The following is a 24409-nucleotide window of genomic DNA, read 5'->3' on the forward strand; positions in this document are numbered from 1 at the left end:
TCGTGAAGGAGAAGGAACGGTAGCTTACGAAGGACGCATCAGAACCGCTTACCCCTAGGTTAGTGGTGCAAGCGTGCAACCTCAAGGACCCTCGTGCCTATTGAAGGCAAAGAAGGATCTACCATATTCAAGCGGTAGAACCTGGAGAATGTATGCGGCATAGCCCAGCTAGCTGCCGTACATATATTGTGCACTGACCACCGCTTGCACCGAGGCACCGAAGTACCACGGGCTGAGCGTGCACCATGGTACCGAAGCAACAGGGGGCAGCTGAAACAGCGGTGCCTACCCTAACCGCGTGTAGTCACACACCTGGTCAGTGCGTAGCGTATACCAGAGGACACACAAACCGAAGCTGTGACGGGCGAATCTATGGACAGAGTACAATAAAAACAATACAAACAATAGGAGTGGGGAACACACTGCTGTTCGTTTTTTGTTTGTTTTTGTTTTGAAGGCCCAACGCACCGAGATGGGCGGGCCGAAGCAGCCGGCGAGGTCTACTCTAGAGCGGGTCTAGTAAAAATACAGCCCCATGGAGGACGAGGCCTGCTGTTTTTATTTATTTATTTATTTATTTATTTATTTATTTAATTATTTATTTTACCTAGCTGCTGCACAACACAGGAAAGCGGGTGTACCATGTGTACACTGCGGATGTCCCAGCGAGGGTATTTAGTCAACAACAGCAATATATATGTATATATATTTTGATATATTTAAACTAGCACATGGCAGCTAGCTTAGTCGCTCGACAGCGGGAGTATGGCAAAGTCTAGCCCCGGTGGAAGACGTGCTCCCACACGAGTGAAAGCTGGAAAAAACAACAACACTCACTCCTTTAAATCAATACTGCACAGGCAGTCAACTCATGTACCACAGATAGGAAAGCAGCTGCCTGCAACGCGAGCGCGCACAGGTTGCTGAGGAAATCCCAGGAAGGGGCCTATCGGCAGCTCTGGTATAGAGAGCTCAGAAGATACCTACAAATAGGCAGGCATGTCCGATACGTAATGTTTTGGAGGTCGTCTTAAAATTGAAAGGGAAACAGTTTGAGATACACATTTCATATTTTTAGTGTTAGGGAAACACATTATGGAAAGTAACAATACCCTTCGCTTTGACCTCTGATCTAATATGGCAGTTTCATAGCGATAAAGAACAAATTATGTCAAATGTTGTCTTCAAATTTGCTACACATTTCTGATGCAGCACTACCAAAACTGTCAAGACTATTTAAGGTACTAATGTAGAGGTTTATATGTAAACTTGGCTAAATTTTGTTAGTGACCTCTGACCCAATACAGTATCTGAACCAGAATGAACAGTTAAATGTAATCTAAAACATGAATGAAATTAAAATATGTTCAAACAGATACAGTTAAAGAAACTGACAATCCACTTGAAGACATCCATACATATTTTAATATTACTATAAATAAGGCACGTTTAAATATTTCAGGACCTGAATTTACTTTTAAGATCTTCGAAATTAATTTTTTAGATTTCATGAAAAGATTGTTGCAAATTTCATAGAAAACTTAATTAGAATGTTGTGCTGCTGCAAAAATAAATGGATAACATGATACACATTTTATTTCTCACACTCCTAATGAAACCACTTTTACCCCCCTAATGGCTTTGCCACAAAGGACTTCTCAGTATTTGATATACTCTCACAGAAATAAACTTGCAAATTGAGAAACCTAGTATGAAATGGGCTCAAACCATTTTTTTTAACACACACACGCACGCACACACTTGTTTCTAACCCTTAGCTAAGCAATGAAGACAAGCATGTCAGTGTCATTCATCCCCCATCACTGCTGTAAATACAGAATCAGAACTATTAGTACATGCAAAAGTACAGGTAGATCACCATGTCCACTATGCAGATAAAAATGTGTTTGACATGCCTGTAAAGACAGTGAGATTCCTCCATATACCCCCGATGTTTAAGATACACATAAGTGTGACATGCAGACAAATAGACAGGGCCCCTCAATATACAGAACCCAGACTGAATCAGGGGGTTTTAAAAATTCCAAGCTGTGCTGGTATGGTGACATATTTGCACTGGTTGGATGAGATTTAGCCAATGAGATTTCTCCCAGTATTCTTGCCATTTTATATGGTAAAATGTATTGCAGTCGAACAAATATATACGGTTAAATACATACTTAACATGTAAGTGTGACAGACAGACTGTTGGAGAGACTGATAGACAAGTTTCTTACAACTGGTAAGACTCTAAAGTGTGACGTATGTATGATATGGAGGAGGGATTCACTAAAGACTGTATGGAAGAATATAAGATCAGTATTAAGTCTTATGTGTTAGGCTTAACGCTTACATGTACAACTCAGTGCTAAGAGTGCTTGACATGGGCGTGAAAGATGGATCTGAAGTAGAATTGTAACTGACATGTTCATTTCAACACTGCCAGTAAAGCTTGTTGCATCTGTAATCAATTTGATGGGCAATATAAAACAATGCACCGAGCACCTTTTTTTCTTTGGATTTTTGTCTGCAGTTAGTTATCAGCTGACTGAACTGGGAGCTGTTGGTCTACAAGGTGACATTTGAGCCATACATGCCCTTTTATAACTGAAACAGCAAGCTCAACAGACAGACAAAAATGTAGCTAATCATTGGCATTGGTCTGATTTTTGAGCTGTACCAGGCATCGATGTCTACATAACCTTGTAATGGCCCCATTTAAATGTTTGATTGTAAAAATTAATTCATAATCTGTCTCATTGCCTGGGGCTTGTTCTGGGTTATAAATGTGACCTGCTTTTGTACCATTTTGGGAAAAACATGGTATACCCTGTTTCTCATTCAGTAGTATTTGAAGTTCTTTTCTAAAATGTATATGTACCCATTTGAAATTGAACAATACCTAAAAAAATGGTAAGCTTTTAAAATGGTCAGTTTTTATGCTAGTTACTGTATCTTTCCATGTATATTGTGACTATCCTGGGGTCTGCCATCATAAAATTACTGTTATTCTGGTGTGAATTAGAAATCCAGATGAATAAATAAACTAGCAATAAACTAATACAAGTGATAAATGTGCATTTTGTGAGCTGGGAGTGTAATATCTTGCAGGATTGTAGATTACTTAACCTGGGCCTTGAGGGAGGTTGTGGATTGAATGTGGTTTTCAGTAGTGTAGTATTCTAATGTGTTGTCTGTGTAGAGTACCCCAAAAGCAGCCATTTGACAACTACATACTAGATTAGTTTATAATTCATTAAGGAAATACATGCTTTTGAAAAGTAATTGCTATTTCGTGTCTTACAGGTTCATTTAGCTCAGTCACGTATTGAGGATGTTATGTGTCCCAACCTGAGATTTTTATAGGCTCACTAATGCATTATTTAATAGTGTAAATCTTTCATGGGATAAACAGAGCAGAAGGCTGTAACCCTGACATACGGCAGGACATTTACAGGAGTTTTCTTTTCTGAAACATCTACCAACAAGATTGTAGAAATTCAACCAACAATCTTCTTGTTTTTAAGCAAGGATACAGGTCCTCCACAGAGTAGACGAGACGAAAGTTTTACACTTGACATGTACCCTTAACATTGTTAAGTTGGTGATGATATGAATATATAATACTATAGTACTACTGTATATAGTATTATAGTTCTGTCCAAAAAAGTAGTATGTAATGCTGGTATAGGATACTAAAATGTTATTTGATTTTATTTGACACACTTTACCGAAAAACACCAACAGTTATATTTTAGAATTGAAATAAATGGAGGCTGTTGTGTTGTAAAGTGGCTGCTGCTTTTCACACTTCAATTCTGGCGTAGTGATTCATTTGTACAGAATTTTAGTGCTGTAAATATTCCTTTTCACTCCTTCATAAAAATATATCCATATTCTCTGAGGTACCTGACTGCAAAGGAAGTTAAAGAATTAATATGGCCATCCTTATTAAAAATTTGTAAAATGTAATGATCTTGTTTTTTTTTTACTCCTGAGACAGGCAGCCTTGGTATTATGGGTGGGGCTTTAATCTTTCACGGGGACAAGCCCTTTTGGACAAGTGGAACCAAATCCCTGATGGCACAGATATTCTCGTAACACATGGACCACCACTGGGTAATTACATTATTGAACCAAACCTCCCACTTAAGTAGTTCGGGACAAACACCAATCACAAAATGTTTTAGTACAAATATTTATTGTAGAGAATGCGGAGTATGCGATTTAACAGAAAAGTATGCTGTATATACACATTCATTTGGCATCAAACCTAACTTGGTTTGAGGGTTCGCTGCCTGGCCGACTGGACGAGGCTGAGACCCCCATTTGATAAAACATAAAAACTGTTATTAAAAAAGGTGGAGATGGGGAGGTGGTGGGTTACGATGAAATCAAAACGCAACTGAGAGATAAGTGAAGCGGGTATTTATAGTGCTAACAATTTAAATTAGCTAATGTGTAAATTGAATGATTCAATTTGGTGATGCGGAGATTGGTGTCTGACCCTCCTCCCGAACTTTAATTATAAATTTCATTTGGTTCACTATTATTTCAACCCCAGTGCTAGAAAAGAGTTTCTTATTGGGTGCAGCAGTGATAAAGGCTAGTGTATGTAGTGTAGTGTAGTATGTAAAAATGTAGTCTTGCTGTTTGAACAGAACATTGCCTTAGTTCTGAATTATTCCTGTAACAGAGGACATAGAAACATGTTTTTAGCATAAATGTTTAATTTAGTTTAACAGTAAACCGCTGAGCATTTTCTTTCCTTATTTCCCCAATATATTGAATTCCAAATTAGTTTACCATTTTTACCATGAAATTAGGTTGGAAATGTATTGGCATATCTGGATGTGAATCTATGTCAGCAAACTCGCTTCAAACTCACTAGAAATAATTTTGTTCTCATCGATTAGAAGTTTGGGAAAAACTTGGCTTTTAGTACGTCCCACGACTTCAAAACTGGCACTATGAACAGTACGGACATTAGTGGACATTATTTAAATGAACTGTCATATCTGTGCTTATATGTGTGTAAAGCATGGGTCATGTTTGAAACATCATTTTATTTCGTCTCACTAAGCAAACAAAAGCTCTCCTCATTAAGCTTTCCCATCAGTTTCACCTCTTTTTGCTATTGTAGGTTTCCTGGACTGGGTTCCCAAAAAAATGCAGAGGGTAGGCTGCATGGAGTTGTTGAATACTGTACAGAAACGGGTACAACCAAAACTTCACGTTTTTGGGCACATTCATGAAGGTAAGAGTGCCCTTCTAAATTGACTGATACAGTACATACTGTATATATAGCCAAATCTCTATTTACATGTAGGCACTGTGTACAGTATATACTGATTTCAATTAGAATAAAATCACTGAATTATCTACAACTCTATTACAGATATGTTACATGCAGATATAACTCAGGTTGTATTGATAGTACTTTTAACTGTCATCTAGAATTCACTATAGATTTTTGTAAATTTCATGATATGCAAATTTCCTTTTGCAGGTCTCGGATTTGAATATCTTCAGTGTACAGTGATGTTATTATTATTATTATTATTATTTATTTCTTAGCAGACACCCTTATCCAGGGTGACTTACAGTCGTAAACAAAAATACATTTCAAGAATCACAGTACAAGTAATAATACAATTAAGAGCAAGATAAATACAGTGACTTTGGTTGGTGCATCACTGGGCTTTGACTTGCTAGTAAATGGCCTTCAAAGTGATGTTATTTATAAATAGATAAATAAATTAGAAAACTCCAACTACTTAAAAATAAACTAGTGACACTGAACACAAAACCTTTTTTTGGCAGGTTATGGGGCAATGACTGATGGGACTACAACTTACGTGAATGCATCAGCGTGCACTGTGAACTTTCAACCCATGAATCCACCAATAGTGTTCGACATGCCCACCCCAAGAAGCACATGATTGTAAAAGCACCTTTTTCTTTTTTTTTTTACCTTTATTTAAAAGAGGAAACTATGTTGCCCCTCCAATCTGGATTTATATTTTGTTGCTGGAATAATATTGTAATATAATAATATTGTAAGTATGCCATTGGCCATACATTTAGTGCTATACCCTTTGATGATTTTCACTATATTCTGTAACTTTGTGAACTTCATTACTGATTCACTCCACTATTCATCTAGCTATTCTGTTTTCAATAAATTGCTTTACTTTACAAGGGTTGTTATATATTGTTATTGATACACCATGAACTTTTGAATTATTGAGGTTGAATTTACCAGGTAATTTCAGACAAACTTCGGGGATGATAGTCTTCAATAATTTTACACCTTGAATCTTCACGAAAATAAGTTATTTACTTTTTCTGGGCTGTAAGAAGTGGACTGATTACCTCACAATGAAAGGATTTTTGAACAGCAGCTTTACGTCAGGAGATTGAGTATTTGTACATATATTTGCATTGCACCTGCATCTTATGTTTTGAATTTTACAGCCTTGGTTTTATAGAGCTTGCAAGTGTGTGTTTTTTTTTTTTAAATTTATATTTTTAATTAGAAAATATAATTTCAGAAAATGACAGCCATTTGCATGGTTGGATGGTGATTAGGAGCAGGTATAACACAAATGGCATATATACATAATAAAGCAGTTTAAAATAAAAAAAAAGAACTTAAGGCATTTTCAAGTCTTACTAGTAGAAGATGGATTGTGGGACCACATATCAATCAATCAATCAATCAATCTTTATTGTATATAGCGCCTTTCATAGTGGACCACCATCACAAAGTGCTATACAGTAAAAAAACAATGCATAATACATTAAATACAGTGAAAAGTGCATAATACATGATAGTAGCATAATACATGAAATAATAGCAGCAACACAGCAGCTAATAGCAGATATCAGGCTTAAAGAGCATGGAAAGCAAGAGAGAACAGGTGGGTCTTTAGAGCTGATTTAAAGTGAGCGACGGTGGGAGCATCACTCACCAAAGCTGGGAGAGAGTTCCAAAGAGTCGGAGCCATGAAGCTAAACGAGCATTCTCTATGTGTAGTGCACTTTTGCTTGGGGATAACAAGCAGGCCAGAGTTGGAGGACCTCAACTTGCTGGCAGGGACATAGCGGGTCAGCAGGTTGAGGAGGTACTCGGGACCTGTGTGATGAAGGGCATTGTAGATGAGCAGGAGAGTTTTGAAAATAATCCAGCCAGTGCAGCTGGGCATGATGGGGGTGATGTGATCATGTTTTTTTACATCTAAGGATCTTGGCAGCGGCATTCTGAACTAGCTGCAGTCAGTTTATGGTGCGTGACGGGAGACCATCATATAGAGAGTTGCAGTAGTCGAGTCGAGAGGAGACAAATGCATGACAAAGTATCTCCGCATCCGGTAGGGAAAGGTAGGGACGGACTTTAGAGATGTTTCAAAGATGGTAGAAGGAAGATTTGACCACGGAGGAGATGTGGGCATCAAAGGAGAAGTACACCAAGGCTTCGTACTGTGGGGGAAGGCAGCAGCAGACAGTTTCTGAGGTTCAGGGCAGCTATGTTGAGATTCTTAAGTTGAGTTTTAGAGCCTACTAAAAGGAGTTCAGATTTTCTAGTGTTCAGCTGAAGAAAATTGGCAGACATCCAGGCCTCAATGACTTGAATGCAAGCAGAGAGCCGGGCCATGGCAGAGAGGCTACCAGGGTCATTTTAAATAGAGCTGGGTGTTGTCAGCATAGGAGTGAAACATGAGGCTGTGTTGGTGGTTGAAGTGTCCCAAGGTAAGCATGTAGATATTGAAGAGAAGGGGCCCAAGAACATATCCTTGGGCGACACAACAAGTGGCTGGGTTTGCAACACCACTGCATCCAGCATAGAAATAGTCTTTTAGGCACAATTTGGCTACTATGATGTGCAATACATGTGCAATAAATGACTCATGAATAAGTGATGCGCAGGACCCAGATTTAAACTGGAGCCGTCCTGTGCTCTGTGCTTTATCACTGTTTTATCCCCTCGCTGTCTGGTTCAATTCCACACCGGCCCTGTCATTCCAGAGGTTATCTTAGTATACATTGAATCCGACAATACCAGAGACATGCTTTTATTTTTTATATTTTCTTATCAGTGTGTGGTGGTTAAAACACTAGTAGTTTTGTTGTATTACTTTTAGTGCAATCCTATGGACACAAAATTTCGCAATAGAATATGTTTAGTTTGCTGTTAACATTTGTGGGGCAACAGCAATTGAAAAAAAATAGTTCCACAACAATATCCTATTTATGAGGAAAACCTATAAATGTCGCTTATTTAATTGTAGGAAGAGACTTAGGCACTAATGTTTTGGTAGTTGAACAAATATAAATATAATTGAGTATGATTGTAATAATCTTGTGTCACTGGTGTTTAATCCAGTTTTATCTTGTGCATCATAAGTGACTCATTGTTTGCATTGCTTTTGTCGTATTTGGATCCAGTTAATTAGAAAACGTACTGTATGTTTGGTGCTGGTCTTTGGTGTAATATTAAGCCACGTATACTACTTTATAGAACTGTATGCAGGTATGATTATCATCCTTCATGTTACATAAACAAAACATGTTTTATTGAGTTAAGAAATTAAAGTTGAATTTTTTAGAATGTTCCCAGTTGTATGTATTTTTTATGCTTTTAATGTACATCACTATTTTCATGATTTTATTTATAAAACTTCTACAATGTGTTTTACTTCTACAATGTGTTTTAATAAAAGTGTTTCCCCTTTTCCTATAACTGGTATATTTGGTAATTATTTCACAATGTAGTGAGCAGGAGAGTTGCTGAAGGGAAAACTGGGTGTGGAGGTAATGGTACAAGAATTACTATTCAACTACACAGTAATCTGTAGTCCAAGCAATATGCTAGAAAATAATGGTACAGGATAAAGTAGATACAGGATCGTGTTTACAAAAGGCAGTATTTTCTGGCTTGGTATAATTTAGATACCAAAACATGTCATTTTATATATCTTAAAAATCTGTTTTAAGTTTGCAATAAAGCACTTGCAAGCACAACATTTCCAATAACTTGCACAAGATTATAATGAATGTTGAATCTTTTTTTTTGGGGGGGGGGGGGGGGGGGGTGACATGCTAAACATTTCTTGTTTTACCAGCATCAGAACAAGGTACAAGTTAACACAGTGTACTGGTTTAGGTAATGTGATCTTGATTTGAATATTATTTTAGTGTTCATTTTTATAGAATGAACATGTACAACCTACAGTATTTTTCCCAAACTTGTAGGCTGCAAGAAATCTTAAAGAGTTTTGGATGAAGCTATTTGATAGGTCCTCCATCTTCCATATATTGATAGCTCCTCTTTCCATGTCTGCTGAAATTAATCCATTGGTCAAAATACTTGCATGGATATGCCTTAGTGAAAATAATCAATGGTGCCAGAATCTGTGAATGTACACGCAGGGGTCTCCAACCTCGGTCCTGGAGAACTACTGGGTCTTCTGGTGTTCATTTCAACTGAGATCTCAGTTACTTAATTGCACCAATTATTGGCTTAATTAGTCAGGATTAACAGGTGTTCCAGATCTTTAGCCACTGATGATGTAAAGACATCTATTAAACCTGCAGGATAGGGGCTCTCCAGGACCAGGGTTGGAGAACAGTATGTCACAGCGCTGACCTTTATTGGCTGACCAATTGAAGCATATGTATTGGGAACTACTGCCTAAAATGTATTAAATGTAATTTTGCACATAGCAAACGTAAGTCATGTTGAACATTTGTTTTACTTGTTTATTGTAATAATGTTAATGTAAGACCTGGTTCCCCACTTTTTCATGGTACTGACACCTGCATGTGTTGGTGGATGGCATGTGTTATTGCATCAGATTTTGTAGATGATGTTAGAAATTAGAAGAAACTGTAAGAAAAATGTGATGCAATGGAAATTGCATTTAAAAATGACAGTATTAAAATACACTCATTTATTTAGATAAAATAAAATAATTATTCAGCATTAATGATTGTGGCATTTAAGCACAGTTTGGTTGTTTAAATAATCAAATACACAATGAAATTTAAAATTTGACAAAATTTTAAATTTCAACACAGCACAACAGCAACACATCAACACAGCACAACAGCCTTTTATTCAACACTTCCTTCTACTGTTTGTAAATAGCATTGCATTTTTTTCAAACTTAAAATGATGTTAATTTAATTAAAGAAAACATCACTATTCATTGTGTCAAATTTATAAAAATAAATCTCAATTAAGCTGCAGTCCTCATCTCAAAAATGCTCTTAAGAAATCATTGTAGGATATTTTGCCATTCAATTTCTTGTCATAGAATGCAACAATATGGAAAAAGTCGTCTTCTGACAAGTTCACACTGTACTTTCTTAGTACCTGAAAAAATATAGAGAAAGAAAGATGCAGGTTTGTTCACTTTATGAGACTGCAAGACTACTGTAAGCTTATCATTAAATTAATAAGCAATCCAGTTGAAACCATCTAATTATTTTATTGTGTAGCCAGAGAAGAACCCCCTAGATCAGGAAATTACTCTCAAATCTGAAACTAATCTGTATTTATTTGAAGATGTACAAAGAAAACAATGTCTCATGAGAAAGTACCAAGCTTTATAGCAACACCTCACAAGATGCCTGCTCACAGTCAGAATGAAGGAGCTGCATGAGGGAACTTTATATAGAGTCCTTAGGGTTTGCTGTTGATGATATTTTGCACACAGTAAAAGATTTTGTTGTACCTGCCGGAAGTCGTGCACAGAGATGTAGCCACTCACTCCTTCGTCGAAGGCTTTAAAATGACGTCTCATTTGTTTCCAGCACTGTAGGACCTGCCCTTGGATTGTAAGCATGGCATCCACAAACTGGCTACTTTGATTCCCAGGACTCATCTTAAATAATAATCACAAGAATGTTCGTCATTTACGAGCCAGCAGGAGCAGCGAGGATGTTAGAAAAGTCATACAATACTAAAGAGCTGAAGTTTATCCAGGAAGGCCCTCTCTTTTGTAATTGTTTTTACTGTGTTTTTAAAATATATAACAATATCACAGTAGCATGACATTAAAGGTACTATATTAAACAATTTTTACATGAAAATAAATGAATATATAACACATACAATTCATATTTTGCCTGAAAGTCACGTGTTTCATCTGCTTCAAGGCTGTATTGTGAAGTACATTTGCTTTGACAGTAGCAACACACTGTTGCCCATGTTATGACCTCATTATTGAACAGTTTTAGTTGTTAATTTCCATACCGCTATACGGGGCTGGGAAATCTTCATCCTCTGAAGCAGGCTGCCATCTTGTGGTTTCAGTGTGAGTACAAAATGTTGGAGAAACTCAGGGTAGGAGAACTTGCCATTGTTTTTAATGTTGTACTTCAAAGCCAGCTGTTCAAACTCATCCAGAGTCATCTTTGTCTCAAACTTTTCCATTACAGCTGTTACAATAATAATAAAGAAGTAAATTAATACAATCGATCAGCTTCAGAGCCAAGAGATGAAATGGAAGAAAGCATGTCAGCATAATGTTTAGTTTATTCCTATATTGCATACTTCGAAACAGCAAAACTACTAAAATTAGACAAATACAAAAATCACACATTTTCCTGACGTATTTGTTTCAGTTGCTTTGTTGTTTGAGAAAACAAGTCCTGAACAAAACATTGCTTAAAAAGTTCTGTAACTATGGCCTTGGGTGTTATTGTAAAGTGATTGGGTCATTACTTGAAGTATTAAAGTATGTTAATTATCTTGAAAGCCAAAATGCTTTTGAAAGAATGTAAGGGTTTCCAATTCTCATTAATTTTGCGGCCCATTGTCGGAATGGGTCCGACATTGCAATTATTCCTCTCAGGTCCTTTGTCGGACTGGGTCCGACATCATTATAGCAACGCAAAAAACGGGTTTCTAGTCGTTTATTCTCCAGAAAAAGCTGAGAAAACCATTCAATTGCAGAGTGGGAGCGACAGGAGCCGAGACAAGTCGAAAAAAAAAAAAAAAAAAAAAGTCGTATCTCATGAATAGTCATACATGACCCTGGTATCAGATAACGGGGCGGTCGTAAGTAAACAAGCTGGCTGCCTGTGAATCAGCGCACAGAGAACACAGACATTTGCAGAGCTTTTTTTGAGATGTTATAGTAATAAAATAATGACTTGGATCACATTATTGAGGAGTTTGGTGATAAAACGAGTGATCAGGAGATGATTGATCGGTATGTACGACTATTATTTTTATTATTATTTATTTTTTACACAGGTGAAAGCTATAGCGAACGAAAGGGTGGGGCAGGGCTGGAGATGCCTAGTGAGTGCTTTGTTGATATGCAGGGCCATTTAAACCCGTTTGACTGTGGAAAAAAAATACTTTTAAACAGCGCGTCTAAAATTAACTGCGCGTGTGAAAATTAATTAGACCTGACATGCCTGACGCGCAATTAATAAATGGACTGCAAAGGGTTAAGAGACTTCTTGACCATACCTTAGCGGAGGTTGTAACCAGCTTAGTACCAATCAATTTACTTAAACCAATTATTAATTACCCAGGATGAGAACCCATTGATGTACATCTTATTACCAGGGGGTCCCTGGATTGCTATCCTCACTTTTCATTCTATACTACACCTTGGTTAGAGAATCCTACCTAAGAAATCAGAGACACTGATTTCACCTCGTCCTTCAGCATCCCTCTCTCTACATTGCTTGTAAATCTTCTTCCAGGACTGGCACACTTGTCTCTTCACTTTCTGTTCAATGGACTCGCAGTTCAGCAATGGTGTTGAATGCTCACCTGCTGTGAATGGACGATTTACCTGCACCATGGACTAGAACATAAAAAACAGACAGCTGACTTAGTATGCAGTTATATAATAATGCTACATATTACATAGTGTTTTTTTGTTTTTAAAACATAGCATACTGCTGGTTGGAATTTCTATAAAGAAGCCATTTTATTTCTCAAAGAATTTAGACATGTTGTAAAAATGTGATTGCTGCCCTTGCTCTTTTGTCTTACACTATAAGACTTTTTAACAAGAATTCTAAAAGTCCTGATTTTTTAACCTGGTCCTGACCTTTGAGCGACTGAGGGCAGAGGGTGCTGTTTTTGGGCGTCTACAGAGAGAGGTGGATCTCTCCAGGAGTCCTGCTGAAGCAGGAGGAGATTTTAAGGAACTTCCTGGGCGTCGGTCTGTTACTGGTGGGCTCTGAGGCTTTTCACATGGATCTCCACTGAACCTCTTCAGAAACTTACAGTACTCCAGATTTCCGTAATCATTGACTGCCATTCTATTCCAGAGGTCCTCAAACTGAAAATGAAAAAGGGAAGTACTATTAGTGAGATTTTCTTTTCTGTTTATTTTTCAATAGACAAAAACTCAGACCCTTGTACTTCTGTACAAAATAATTTCTTACATACCTGCTCATCTGTTAAGCGCATAAAATACTGATTAGAAATCCTCCTGAAGTCCTCTTTAGAAATGACATCAATTTGCGCATAGTCGATATCTTTGATTTCCTTGGTGATTGTTTCGAGGCGTGAAGAGACCACCTCATGTATACGGGTCAGTATGTCCGTCATAGACAAAGCCTTGGCTGTTAAAGGTTTGCTGGCCTTCTGCACTTTTTCCAGCCACTCATTTGTACTCTGGAAAAAGAGTCATCATTTTAATATTTAAGTGCCCTATTAACTGATGATTGCATATTACACTCAAACATGCCACACTACAAGGCCAAGTAAGACACCACTATTCTACATCATTGGGGTATTTTTGTAGAATAATACTGTTTGTCAGTACTTTAAGTACAGTAACATTAAACAAACTGCCTTGTGGCTGGTACAGTAATAAAAGACCATTGGGCCAATACTGTTCTCACCTCGTGGTTTAGTAAACTATAACTTTGCATGAAATCAATCCAGTCCACTGTGTTGTCTTTGTTCAGTTTTATTTTGCTCAGCAGGTAAGTGAACAGTGAGTCTGAGAACCTGAAACAGAAACTGTCCAGCACCCTTCGGAACTCCTCCTGCTTGAGCGCCCCGCTCATCTTCTTATCAATGGCAGCAAAGGCCTGGGATAGAACAGGACAGTTACATTGCAGTTGAGTTATAGCATATGGTATGCAGTCTAACAACACATTGATAACATATTCACTGAGTTTATTGTCAATATGGTATATCCTAAACAGCTTCAGTTAAGAAGACAGCAAAACACACCTGAATACATGTACACACAAGCTCACAATTAACCACAATGGAAAAAAAGAACGTTGAAAGACTTTCCTGGAAACTATAATGCATTTCAAGTATAAATTTGAGTTATTTTTTATTCAATGAGGATATAATGGAGGTCCCTGTACCTACAGATGTTCATCCAATTGATGAAACACAACTTTCTCTGTAGGTCATAGGCCAGCTAAGGTGCTTTTGTCAACATTAAGCAATTAAGCAAATTGTTGTTGCTTTACGTCCTGCTTTATCTCATATGCTTCCTTGTAGAGAAATGCATCTTTAAGGGTTCTTACTTTAGCATAACATTTATTTTATTTAAACATACATGTATATCTCTATTCATTGTATTATTTGTTTATTTTTTTTCTTTCATATGATTCTCAGAAATTGTGATTGTGACTAAGAAGAAACAAATCCACCTTTTGCAGATTGTTGAATGAAGTTGTGACTTTTTTCTTGATGTCTTCTAAAGCCTCGTGGTGAATGGGTTTCTCGTTTTCCACTTCAGCAGTTGGCACTTGTGTGGACCCATACTTAGAAGCCCTGCCATCATCAATCACTCTCAGGAAGTCGAAATAAGCCAGCTTGCTATCATGCGTCCCGATGCCAAGCCTGAGAAATAAATTGAAAAAGGGACCTGATTGAAGAACCTGCTTTAATAAAGCGATGATGAACCACTAGACTTCCAAACCTTGTGTGCTCTGTAGTAAGAATGTGTTCATTATTAACCAAATGTATGTCTTCTGAAGACCAGTTCCTATAGTAAAGTGCAAGTTTAAAATGTGCTCAACAGAAGATGGAACTAAAGACTGCACTGTCCCTGTCTGCACAAAATCTTGGGGTCTATGATGCATGCAGAAAATACATCCTAGTGTTCTGTTTCAATGTAAAAAAAATGATTGGTAGTAATTTAAAAGATTTGAGAAAAACACATTCCGTACATCATGTATATAAAATTCATTCAGTAAAGATCAATCCATGATAGTCTACACTTGCATATAATAATGAGCCGTAGGTTTAAGTGTTCAAAATACAATAATCATTACTTAGTTTCCATTTCCTATACATTTAATAGTCAATACACTATAGTGTCCCTTGTGATTTCCTTTTCCCCCTAGTTATTCTCCATTATTGAATTCAATATTAAAGGGTAAATCCAGTCCCTAAAGTATAGTATTTCCTCCACCTTCCTGCAGCTCACTGGATTTGTGGTCCTGAATGCCAATAACCTAAAGATGAAAAATAATATGAAACAGTTGACAGTACCTGACAAGGAGATGTGTGAACTGGTCTTCATTCAAGTTATAGCTGTGTTCCAGCAGTACCCTGTAGAAATCTTGTACTGTTATATAGCCATCCTTTTTTTTGTCCAACTTATTAAAGGCTTTACTGAAATCTTGGAAGTTGTCTCTGAATTTATCTCTGCAGAAAAGAAAGGCACATTATTAATGACATTAATGATGTGTCTTTAGTAAGGACCACACTCTTAAATATGTATAATGAGTACATGTCTCCACTTACTTGAGCTCTTGTTCAATCTGTGCTGTTCGTAGTGCCCTGGTTTGGTTTATTTGCATAACTTCAATCTCTTTGTGCTTCTCCTGCTGTGTGATATTGTGCTCCAACAAGGTTCTATTGTTTTCCTCTGAAATCTGAAAGCTGGGACCATTGTCTGCTGGGGCTAGCTCTACCCCTAACTTCTCAAGGAATTCAGAATGAGTGATGTAGCCTTTCCCTTTGGTATCATATCTTAATATAATACAACAAAATCAGTACATACAAGGATTATTGGTGTTTGCTTCAGGGTTTTGACAGATCCTACTAAGAATGTATAGTATTGACTGGATATTAGAAATATACACTGGGAACATTGTTCTGTCTGCTAAATTAATGTAACCCCGTCCCAGTAATGATCAACTTAAAAATCTATTGGGTAAGAAATAACCTACACAAAAACCTGTACCTGCTCCAGTCCCTCAATTGTCAGCACTTTATAGTTAGGGCCATAAATACCGAACACTTTAAATTATATTTTCTTGATTGCAGGTATTGATAACATTTTCAGAACACATTGTATGGTTACCAGATTTTTTAAATGAAAACATTTAAAATAAATAAATAAATACATTTCTAGATGGCAAGAAAACACTGGTAAACACCCTGATTACCCTGGTTAAGTGTAAACAAAAAAAAAGGAAAAACAATAAATAAACTCGCCTCGACCAGAGTTTGTCAAATTCCTTGGATGTGATGGGCATGAGGAATTGATATAGAATATCCCTCAAATTCTTTTTATAGATGATGCCATGACCAGCCTCATCAAATTCACGACAAGCCTGCAGTGGTTTGGGCAAAGGCAAGCATACAGCATAAAATGGTATTTCAAACTATGGCAGTTGTAAAATTATTACTATTTTCTTTTATAATTATCCAAACAGAGAACCACATGATGATCATACTTGTTATCAGTATATGGATGAAAAAACAGGGGTTTGAGATCTGTCCTCTAAATCAATGCAGGAAGAGCGATTAAAAAAAACAAGTGCTCTGGTTTTTCTGTTCTGTACCACATCATGGATCGTTATTGCTCTTATCTGTTTGACTTTTTCACAATAATCCTTACACTATTAGTGCACTAGGGCATCCATTTTGTGTAAAAAGTTGTCACAATGTTAACAATGAAAATAAAAATTATAGCTATGTTATTTAAACAGTTGCAGCAACACGTGGGGATATGTAAGGCTATGTGTGTGTGAACCCCGCTGCTTACTCATGAAGTGCTTTTGTTTAAGATTGTTTGTTAAACTACCATAAACTGTGTATGCTGGTCTACCGTCTTTGTCATATTAATTAGTGGTTAATGTTTACTACAATAATTATCTGCAATTATTTCTCACATTACATCCAAATTCAATCTGAAATGTCGCTAGGAGGCTGGGAGTGTATGATAAAAGTTTGGTGAAGATTGGAGCAAAATCAAGGTAGTTCTCATGTTCACACGGTATAGTGTGACAGACAGACGGACAGGATCAGTGTATAAGGGGCCCCATTTCTTGAACAAGGACCTTAAAAATGCATCAGTACCAGAACTTATCTCACTGTGTTACACTGTAAAGACATCAATCAGTGCATCATTTAAATACAACCTTATTACAGAATTTTTTTTTATTATTTGCAAAATGAATCTAACTTCCATGCGCAGTACATCAATACATCTTACCTTTGCCATATCGTGCCATCTGGTTTCTACTTTGGTAATTAGGTAGTTATGAGCGTGCTCACAGGCTAGCTCTTCACTTGGAGGCTGGATTGACTTTGGCCTTTAAACAAAAATAAAACATTAGAAGTACATTTTAAACAGCAAACACAATAGAAGAAACAAATAGATACAGAATTCACTATGCAAGTGTAACATGTAGTGGTTCCAAGCGAGCATCTTAGCCTCCCAAACAGGTGTTTTTTTCAGGCCCATAATCCATTACCTATTACCTTATGACACATACATGGCTCAATAGTATCTGTCTCTTCAATGCATGATTTTCAGCATTACTGGTGCATGTATGTACCATACCATGCATTTGTCATGTAGTGCTGGTATAGACTGGGAGACAGATAATGATGTTCAGCATCCTTTTCACATACAGTTGTTGACAAATCCCCAGGGCAACCATACAATTTGAAATTGTCAAAAAACATTTCTGTCAACAATGCGACAGTGTTTGACTGTTCATGTGGAACCATCATGCATCACGTAAAGGTGTTATTTACCTTTGATTTCTTTTTTCTTTATGCAACAGGATTTTTACTTTAGTATTAGAATTGCAATATTGTTTGAATAACCAGTAACATGAAGGCTACAACCTGTGCCTTGAATGAATCCATGGATGCGCCTCTGGCATCTTCTTGATCTGAAACGTGTCACAGAATTCGGGGTAGTTTAAGGTGGAGGCGGGTCCCAGTCCCAGTATACCCAACATGCGCAGGAACTCCTTCTGTTTAATGATTAACATGAAGCTATCAACAAGCTCCCGGAAGTCATGCATGGTCATGATTCCATCTCTGTTTCTGTCAGCCTTGTAGAAAGCACAGTAGAGATCCTATTGAAAGAAAGAAAAAATGAAAAACTCAGTTTACTTCTAGCCCCTCTGTAGCCATAAAGAATTGTATAGATAGGGTTATTATTTCACTGAGTCATCCGGAAATCTGATAAGTTTTTTCAGTTGCTTAATTTTGCACATATTTTTCATAATGTTTGACGTTTAAATCACATTTCATGAAAGAGACTTTAGGTAATCATAACGCAACCATATTGTTACCTATAAATTAAGGTACTACAGTTCTCAATAAAACAAAGTTCACAAAATTCAAATATTCGCACTGTATCGGAGTATCTAAATTATTTTACAATCTTGTAAAAATATGACCAACGTTTTGCCATTTTTTTAACATCTCGATAACTGTGAAAACAAAGGACTCAGTTTAAGAGTGGATTAAAATATTTTTTTTATGCTTGATTTCCATATTATCGTATTACAAATATTAAACTTTACATCCACATTACAAACCAAAACAAGACATATCTGTAATTGAAGCTTGCGATCCAAAAACAACACAGCACTGTATTTTTTACAAATAGTTCAATTGGATTACTCAATTGGATTACAGGAAAAGCACTATCAAATATATATATATATATATATATATATATATATATATATATATATATATATATATATATATATATTTTAGCTCAAAGAGCCAGCTGCCCAACGTTTCGATATGTTGTACATATCTTTCTCAAGGGAGCCTGTGTTTGAATCAAAACATTGGAGGTATTTATAGGTTTTTGACGGCATGACAACTACTTGTTATTGTTTACATTCAAATTCATGATTTATTCTTACATGATGTAATGGTGTTCTATATATTGTGACATCATTTTTACTTCTATCTTTGAATCTGTATTAATTCTAATTAACACTACTTTATATAAACTTATATTTTTATTATATCATGCAATGCTGGCTTTGAGGATCAGTCTAGATTTGGCCTCCCCAGCGCATCAGCATGCACAACTTTTGAATGAATTTTGTTTATTTATTTAAATGTTATATATTTATTGAAGTTAATTAGTTCATTCTTTTCTGTTGAGTCCCGCTGGCATAATCGTGTTCAGTCTATTTATCCATTTACTTTCTTTTATTCTTCTATATGTCGCATTGTCTAATTTGAGCTGTTCTAATACTACAAACTTTACATCATTTATGTCATGTCCCTGACTGGTGAAGTGCTGTACTATTGGTTCATTCATTTTTTTTATTTCTAATTAATGAAAGGTGGTTCTGAATTCTTTTATATAAAGTAGTTCCAGTCTCTCCAACATATTTGATTTCATCACATTTTTCACAGGCTATTCCATAAACAACATTGCTATTTTTACAGTAGGTATTAGTTTTTAGTGGATATGTGGTGTTCTTATGTTTAATTATATTTTTACGTTTGTCTATGTATTTACACACTTTACATCTACTAGTGCATATGTTCGTAGAACCTATTTTGTCAATTATTCTTTTATGTTTACTGTGAACTAAAATATCACCTAAATTAGCTTCTCTTTTGAATGCTACAACTGGGGCCTTAAGAAATACTTTTTTAAATTTTTCTGAATTATGTAGAATCCACAAGTGTTTCCAAACTATCTTAGAAATATTGGGCAAAAGTTTAGAGTAAGTCATTATTAATGGGACTCTTTTGACCTTTTTATCTCTATTTTTATAATCTAGTAGATCATCTCTTTAGTTTATCCACTTTTCTTAACTCCGTCTCTATAATTCTTTCTTTGTATCCTCTTTTTTTAAGATTTGTTTTTAATACATTTCTTTGTTTTACATAGTCACTTTCTTTTGAGCATATTCTTCGTATTCTTATTCCTAGACCCTTTGGGATTGCCCTTTTAGTGTGTATCGGATGTGCAGAGGACATGTGTAAATACTGGTGCATGTCAGTAGGTTTACAGAAGAGATCAGTCTCAATTGAACCTTCTTCAAGTTTTACTATGGTATCTAAAAATTCTATTTCTTTCCTTGTCCATCGAAGGTCCACCTTAATATTACTGTGTATTTCATTTGCCATTTTATGAAACTGGAAAAGAGATTCTTCTCCATGTGTCCAAACCCCAAAAATATCATCTACAAACCGAATGTATTCTAAAGGTTCTCTTTCTGATTTTCTAAGTAATTGTTCTTCCCATTTCCCCATGTATGTACTGGCAAAATGCATTCCTAATTTAGATCCTATTGCGTTACCATCGTTTTGTTTGTAATTCTTATCAACAAATGTAAAATAACTGTTTTCTAAAACTATGTTGATCATGTTCAGTACCTCTGCTGTAGGTATTGATTTATCTAGTCTATTATCTAGTGCTTTTTGACAAGCTTCTAAAGTTTCTTTACGAGGGACACTTGGGTACAAGGATTTTACATCCATGCAAAATAAAATTGTATTCTCTGGAAGGTTGTGTTTTATTGATTCAAGTCTTTTTAAAAATTGTGTTGTATCCTTAACATAGCTTGGTAATTTCTCAACGTGCGACTTAAGTTGTTTTTCTGCTATTTCAGCTATTATGTGTGTCGGATTATCAATTGTACTGACTATCATTCGCATAGGATATATATATAGTTATCATGGCCTTTTCTCATATGCTGGTTAAATATTAAATTAACTTCCATTCTCATGATACCATGGGTTGTTTAAAAAATGTAAAAGTTAATTATTGCAATTGTTTTTGTAAATAAGTGGTTAGTATTGTGATATGTAACATACACACACACACACACACACACACACATATAAATACATATACCAGTATATACACATAGGCATTTTCGCTGATGAAGGACTCATGTCCGAAACATCCTAAATACTTTTGTATTTATGTTGTACTTTGTGCACCTTTACTATTACTTTAAAAATACATATATATATATTTATTCTAGTGTGCATTGCATTTAAATCTATATAACTATATGAATCAAATAAATAAATAAAGTAACTGCTACAACTCACTTGTATCATGCTTGTTTGATTGTGTTAGAACTGTTTTATTCTCCTAAAAAATCCCTTTGCCTATAATACACTATATCCTAATGCATGCCTCTTTGCTACTTCTGCTTGTATTCCTTACCGTAAAGTTTTCATGCAGTTTATTCACAAACTGAATGAGGCACTGTTCAGCTGACAGAAAGTGAGTCTTCGTTCCATTAACGTGATGATTGGAGGTGTGCTGTAGCGCTGCACCGGGGCTGCCAACTTGGTGATCTGAAACAAACCGAACGAGAAGGAAAAGTTACTTCAGAACAATACACAAAGTCAGTGACACATAAAATAAATAGGCTCCATGCAGTGGATTGCCGTTGAGACCCCAAACTTCAAAATCACATTTGAGAAAATGGCTTCAAGCTTTATTCAGAATTTCTGATGTCTACAGAGCACAATGGAATAATACTGGAATAATAATGGAAAGTATGAAGTTTGAGAACCACTGAATTAGATCACACAGTGGGCTACAGACATGTACCCACCACTGTATGCCAAAAATATTGGTAAAAAACAGTGTTTATTTATTCCTTGTGCAGAATTGTGTGGCTCAGTGCAGTACTTTTCAAAGGTGTTCGTCCAAAGCTTGTTTCAGGTTTCAGGTTTCAGGTTTCAGAAATAAACTCTGCAGGTTTATCCCGAAATGTAACTGTTGTTAATGTCGATAAACTGTTGTTCATAGATAAGAGAGAACTCATTTTCTGTAAAAATCATAATAACTAATACTCCTGGATTAAATGTGTATCATAAAAGTGACACATTCTTACCTTCAAATTTCATCAAAAAATCAGAGTAAGATATTTCTCCTTGCTTAAATCCTAGTTTATCTGTGAGAATCTGGAAATGTTCATCATCCGTAATCAGTCCACAGTCATCCAGTACCTTCAAAATACATAGGGGTACAGCTTTTAAAGTGTATTTTCTTATTTCAATGTCATGTCATGTGTCATAGAAACACACAGTTAAGGAGTAGCTTATTATGTTTCATACATCCCAGGGGGAAGTTGAGTACTGTTGATCAAACATTCATTGACTTCAAGGTCTGTTGTTTAGTTGTATCTGCCTTTCCTTATTCCTAGTTCAGCGATTATAGACCTATAGTAAAGACTGTGCAGTAGATTATGTTAATAAATGGATAGATCTTTGGTTGATTAACATGTTTTGTATGAAACTGAATGGCAATTACAACTAAAACAGGCTATATAAAAAAAAATTAACAGTGGCATAAATAATATTTGCAAACTTCACAGAAAGAGGACATAAAAGAAAACTGTTAATATATCCTTTGAAGATTTGTACTGCATTTATATAATTTCACATTACAAACAACAATAAATGTAAAATGGTCACCTTCTTAAAAAGTTTTTTGGTCATTTTTCCGTTAGGTTGGTAGCAACACGCCAGGAAGCTTCCCTTGATGGTTGCATCCAGCGGGGCCATCTTCTCTTTCAGTTTTAATAAGAGCTCCTCCACTGTCATCTTCTTCGTATGGTGATTTGCTTCCCTGTCAATTTTGTTTAAACTAGGAAATATATAAATATATATCAGGGGTGCTACCCAGGTATACTGGTAACAATAATAAAAGGATCTTGTTTCTCTTACCTGTCAGTAAGATCAGCTTGCCTCATTTCTTCTCTTTGGTGACTTCCCTCAAACACCTGTGTACTGACACCTGTCAGGTCTCCTGGTCGCACTACAATGCCTAAGTTGTCCAGAAACTGCCTATAAAACACTCCACCAGTTAGGGAGTCTTTACAGGACTGGCACAGTCTGTGAAAATACAAAACATTTTGCAGAAAACCATTCCTTATCCTCAATTTTATTAGGAAGTTCATTACTTGACACACCCTGGGTTATTCAAAAGGTCTCAGAGGCATTCTTCCTAACAACGTACACAGTATCAACAGTACCCGTATCTTTTACACTCATGACCTCTGGAGTCAAAATGTATTTTGTTAAAACCCCAAAGGACTTATAGAGAGACTGTGGAAATTATATCAAAAAGTTGAGATTGAATTCCACCACCATAACTACATTAATAGGCTTTGTGCTTGTACTATGCAGGACAAGACTGGGGAACCCGGTAACTGTGAAGGCTCACGTATTAATAACATGAAACCACTGTGGTACACTTAAATGAGGTAAACTCACCAATAATGTAGAAAAGACACACTTAGGAATCCTAAATAAACCACCTGATTTTTTTTTTTTTTTTTTACTAGTTTTCTAAGAAAAATGTACACATTAAATCATATGGTATTGATAACTAAGGGTCATTCACATGACATACTGGCTTGGATTTTAAATGAAATTAATTGGTTTATTTTTTTGTCTTTAACTTAAAAGTTAAGTTTTATTTTTATTTTATTATAGTATCGCTAAACTATAGCATAGGTATTCCTGCATCTCATAAATAAATAAATAAATAAATAAATAAATAAATAACACAAATAGTCCATCTGAACTCTGCTTGCACTGAATGCAGTGTCTGTATTAAGACCAATGGTCTCTGCACTTGTGTCCACATTGTCCAGCCTTAGGCATTAATAATGTATTCTGAAACTACACGGACTGGACAGAACAGCCATTTATCTACTCCACAGCCATATATTTCAGTCCCCAGGGTTGCTTTTATAACATGTTTGACTGTATTTTTAAAAACAGTGTGACAGACATATGCAGTACACCCACACACAAAGCTTCACAGGCTTCAGTACAGTACTGACAAAGATACATGAAAAGTAGCAACACATAAAGGGGAATAAATAAAGAAAAAAAAACTCACTTATTAAAATGGTCATCAGAGACAGGAAAGGCGTATGTGTGCAGGATTCTCCTGAGTGCCTCCTGGCTGACAGTTCCTCTTTCTGTAGGATCGTGACACTTTAGATCTTTTTGAATCTCTCTCCAGTGGTCAGTGATTTTATTGTACAAGATCCCTTCCACCTGAATTTAAACATTAAAAACAGTTTATATAACACTATACAATGCTCTAGAGCCAATTGAAGCACATTTATTATGCTGCAAAACAGCATAAATCTGACCTAAACCATGTGAATATACCCTCAACAATGCAGTTAT

The 24409-nt window shown here is 36.1% G+C and overlaps 2 protein-coding genes across 2 annotated transcripts in view; one reads left to right on the forward strand and one right to left on the reverse strand.

Moving 5' to 3' along the window:
* LOC117414521 (metallophosphoesterase domain-containing protein 1-like) overlaps positions 1-8731 on the forward strand; it is a 40869-nt gene extending 32138 nt beyond the window's left edge. Inside the window, exons 5-7 of the mRNA XM_034024298.3 lie at positions 4004-4119; positions 5144-5257; positions 5824-8731. Coding sequence (XP_033880189.1) covers positions 4004-4119; positions 5144-5257; positions 5824-5942 — 349 coding nt within the window. The 3' untranslated portion in view covers positions 5943-8731. The remainder of the gene's footprint in view (positions 1-4003; positions 4120-5143; positions 5258-5823) is intronic.
* A 429-nt stretch (positions 8732-9160) lies between these two features.
* The window catches only part of efcab6 (EF-hand calcium binding domain 6), a 34486-nt gene continuing 19237 nt past the window's right edge, over positions 9161-24409 (reverse strand). Inside the window, exons 14-31 of the mRNA XM_059026966.1 lie at positions 24114-24274; positions 22931-23098; positions 22679-22850; positions 22096-22210; positions 21417-21550; positions 18095-18330; positions 17454-17553; positions 16451-16569; positions 15755-15982; positions 15500-15655; positions 14653-14845; positions 13882-14073; positions 13424-13651; positions 13080-13313; positions 12650-12830; positions 11261-11445; positions 10740-10889; positions 9161-10378 (exon numbers count right to left, since the gene is read on the reverse strand). Of these exons, the coding sequence (XP_058882949.1) occupies positions 10256-10378; positions 10740-10889; positions 11261-11445; positions 12650-12830; positions 13080-13313; positions 13424-13651; positions 13882-14073; positions 14653-14845; positions 15500-15655; positions 15755-15982; positions 16451-16569; positions 17454-17553; positions 18095-18330; positions 21417-21550; positions 22096-22210; positions 22679-22850; positions 22931-23098; positions 24114-24274 (3075 nt within the window). The 3' untranslated portion in view covers positions 9161-10255. The remainder of the gene's footprint in view (positions 10379-10739; positions 10890-11260; positions 11446-12649; positions 12831-13079; positions 13314-13423; positions 13652-13881; positions 14074-14652; positions 14846-15499; positions 15656-15754; positions 15983-16450; positions 16570-17453; positions 17554-18094; positions 18331-21416; positions 21551-22095; positions 22211-22678; positions 22851-22930; positions 23099-24113; positions 24275-24409) is intronic.

This window comes from Acipenser ruthenus, chromosome 7 (genome assembly GCF_902713425.1).
Source record: "Acipenser ruthenus chromosome 7, fAciRut3.2 maternal haplotype, whole genome shotgun sequence".
Taxonomy (NCBI): domain Eukaryota; kingdom Metazoa; phylum Chordata; class Actinopteri; order Acipenseriformes; family Acipenseridae; genus Acipenser; species Acipenser ruthenus.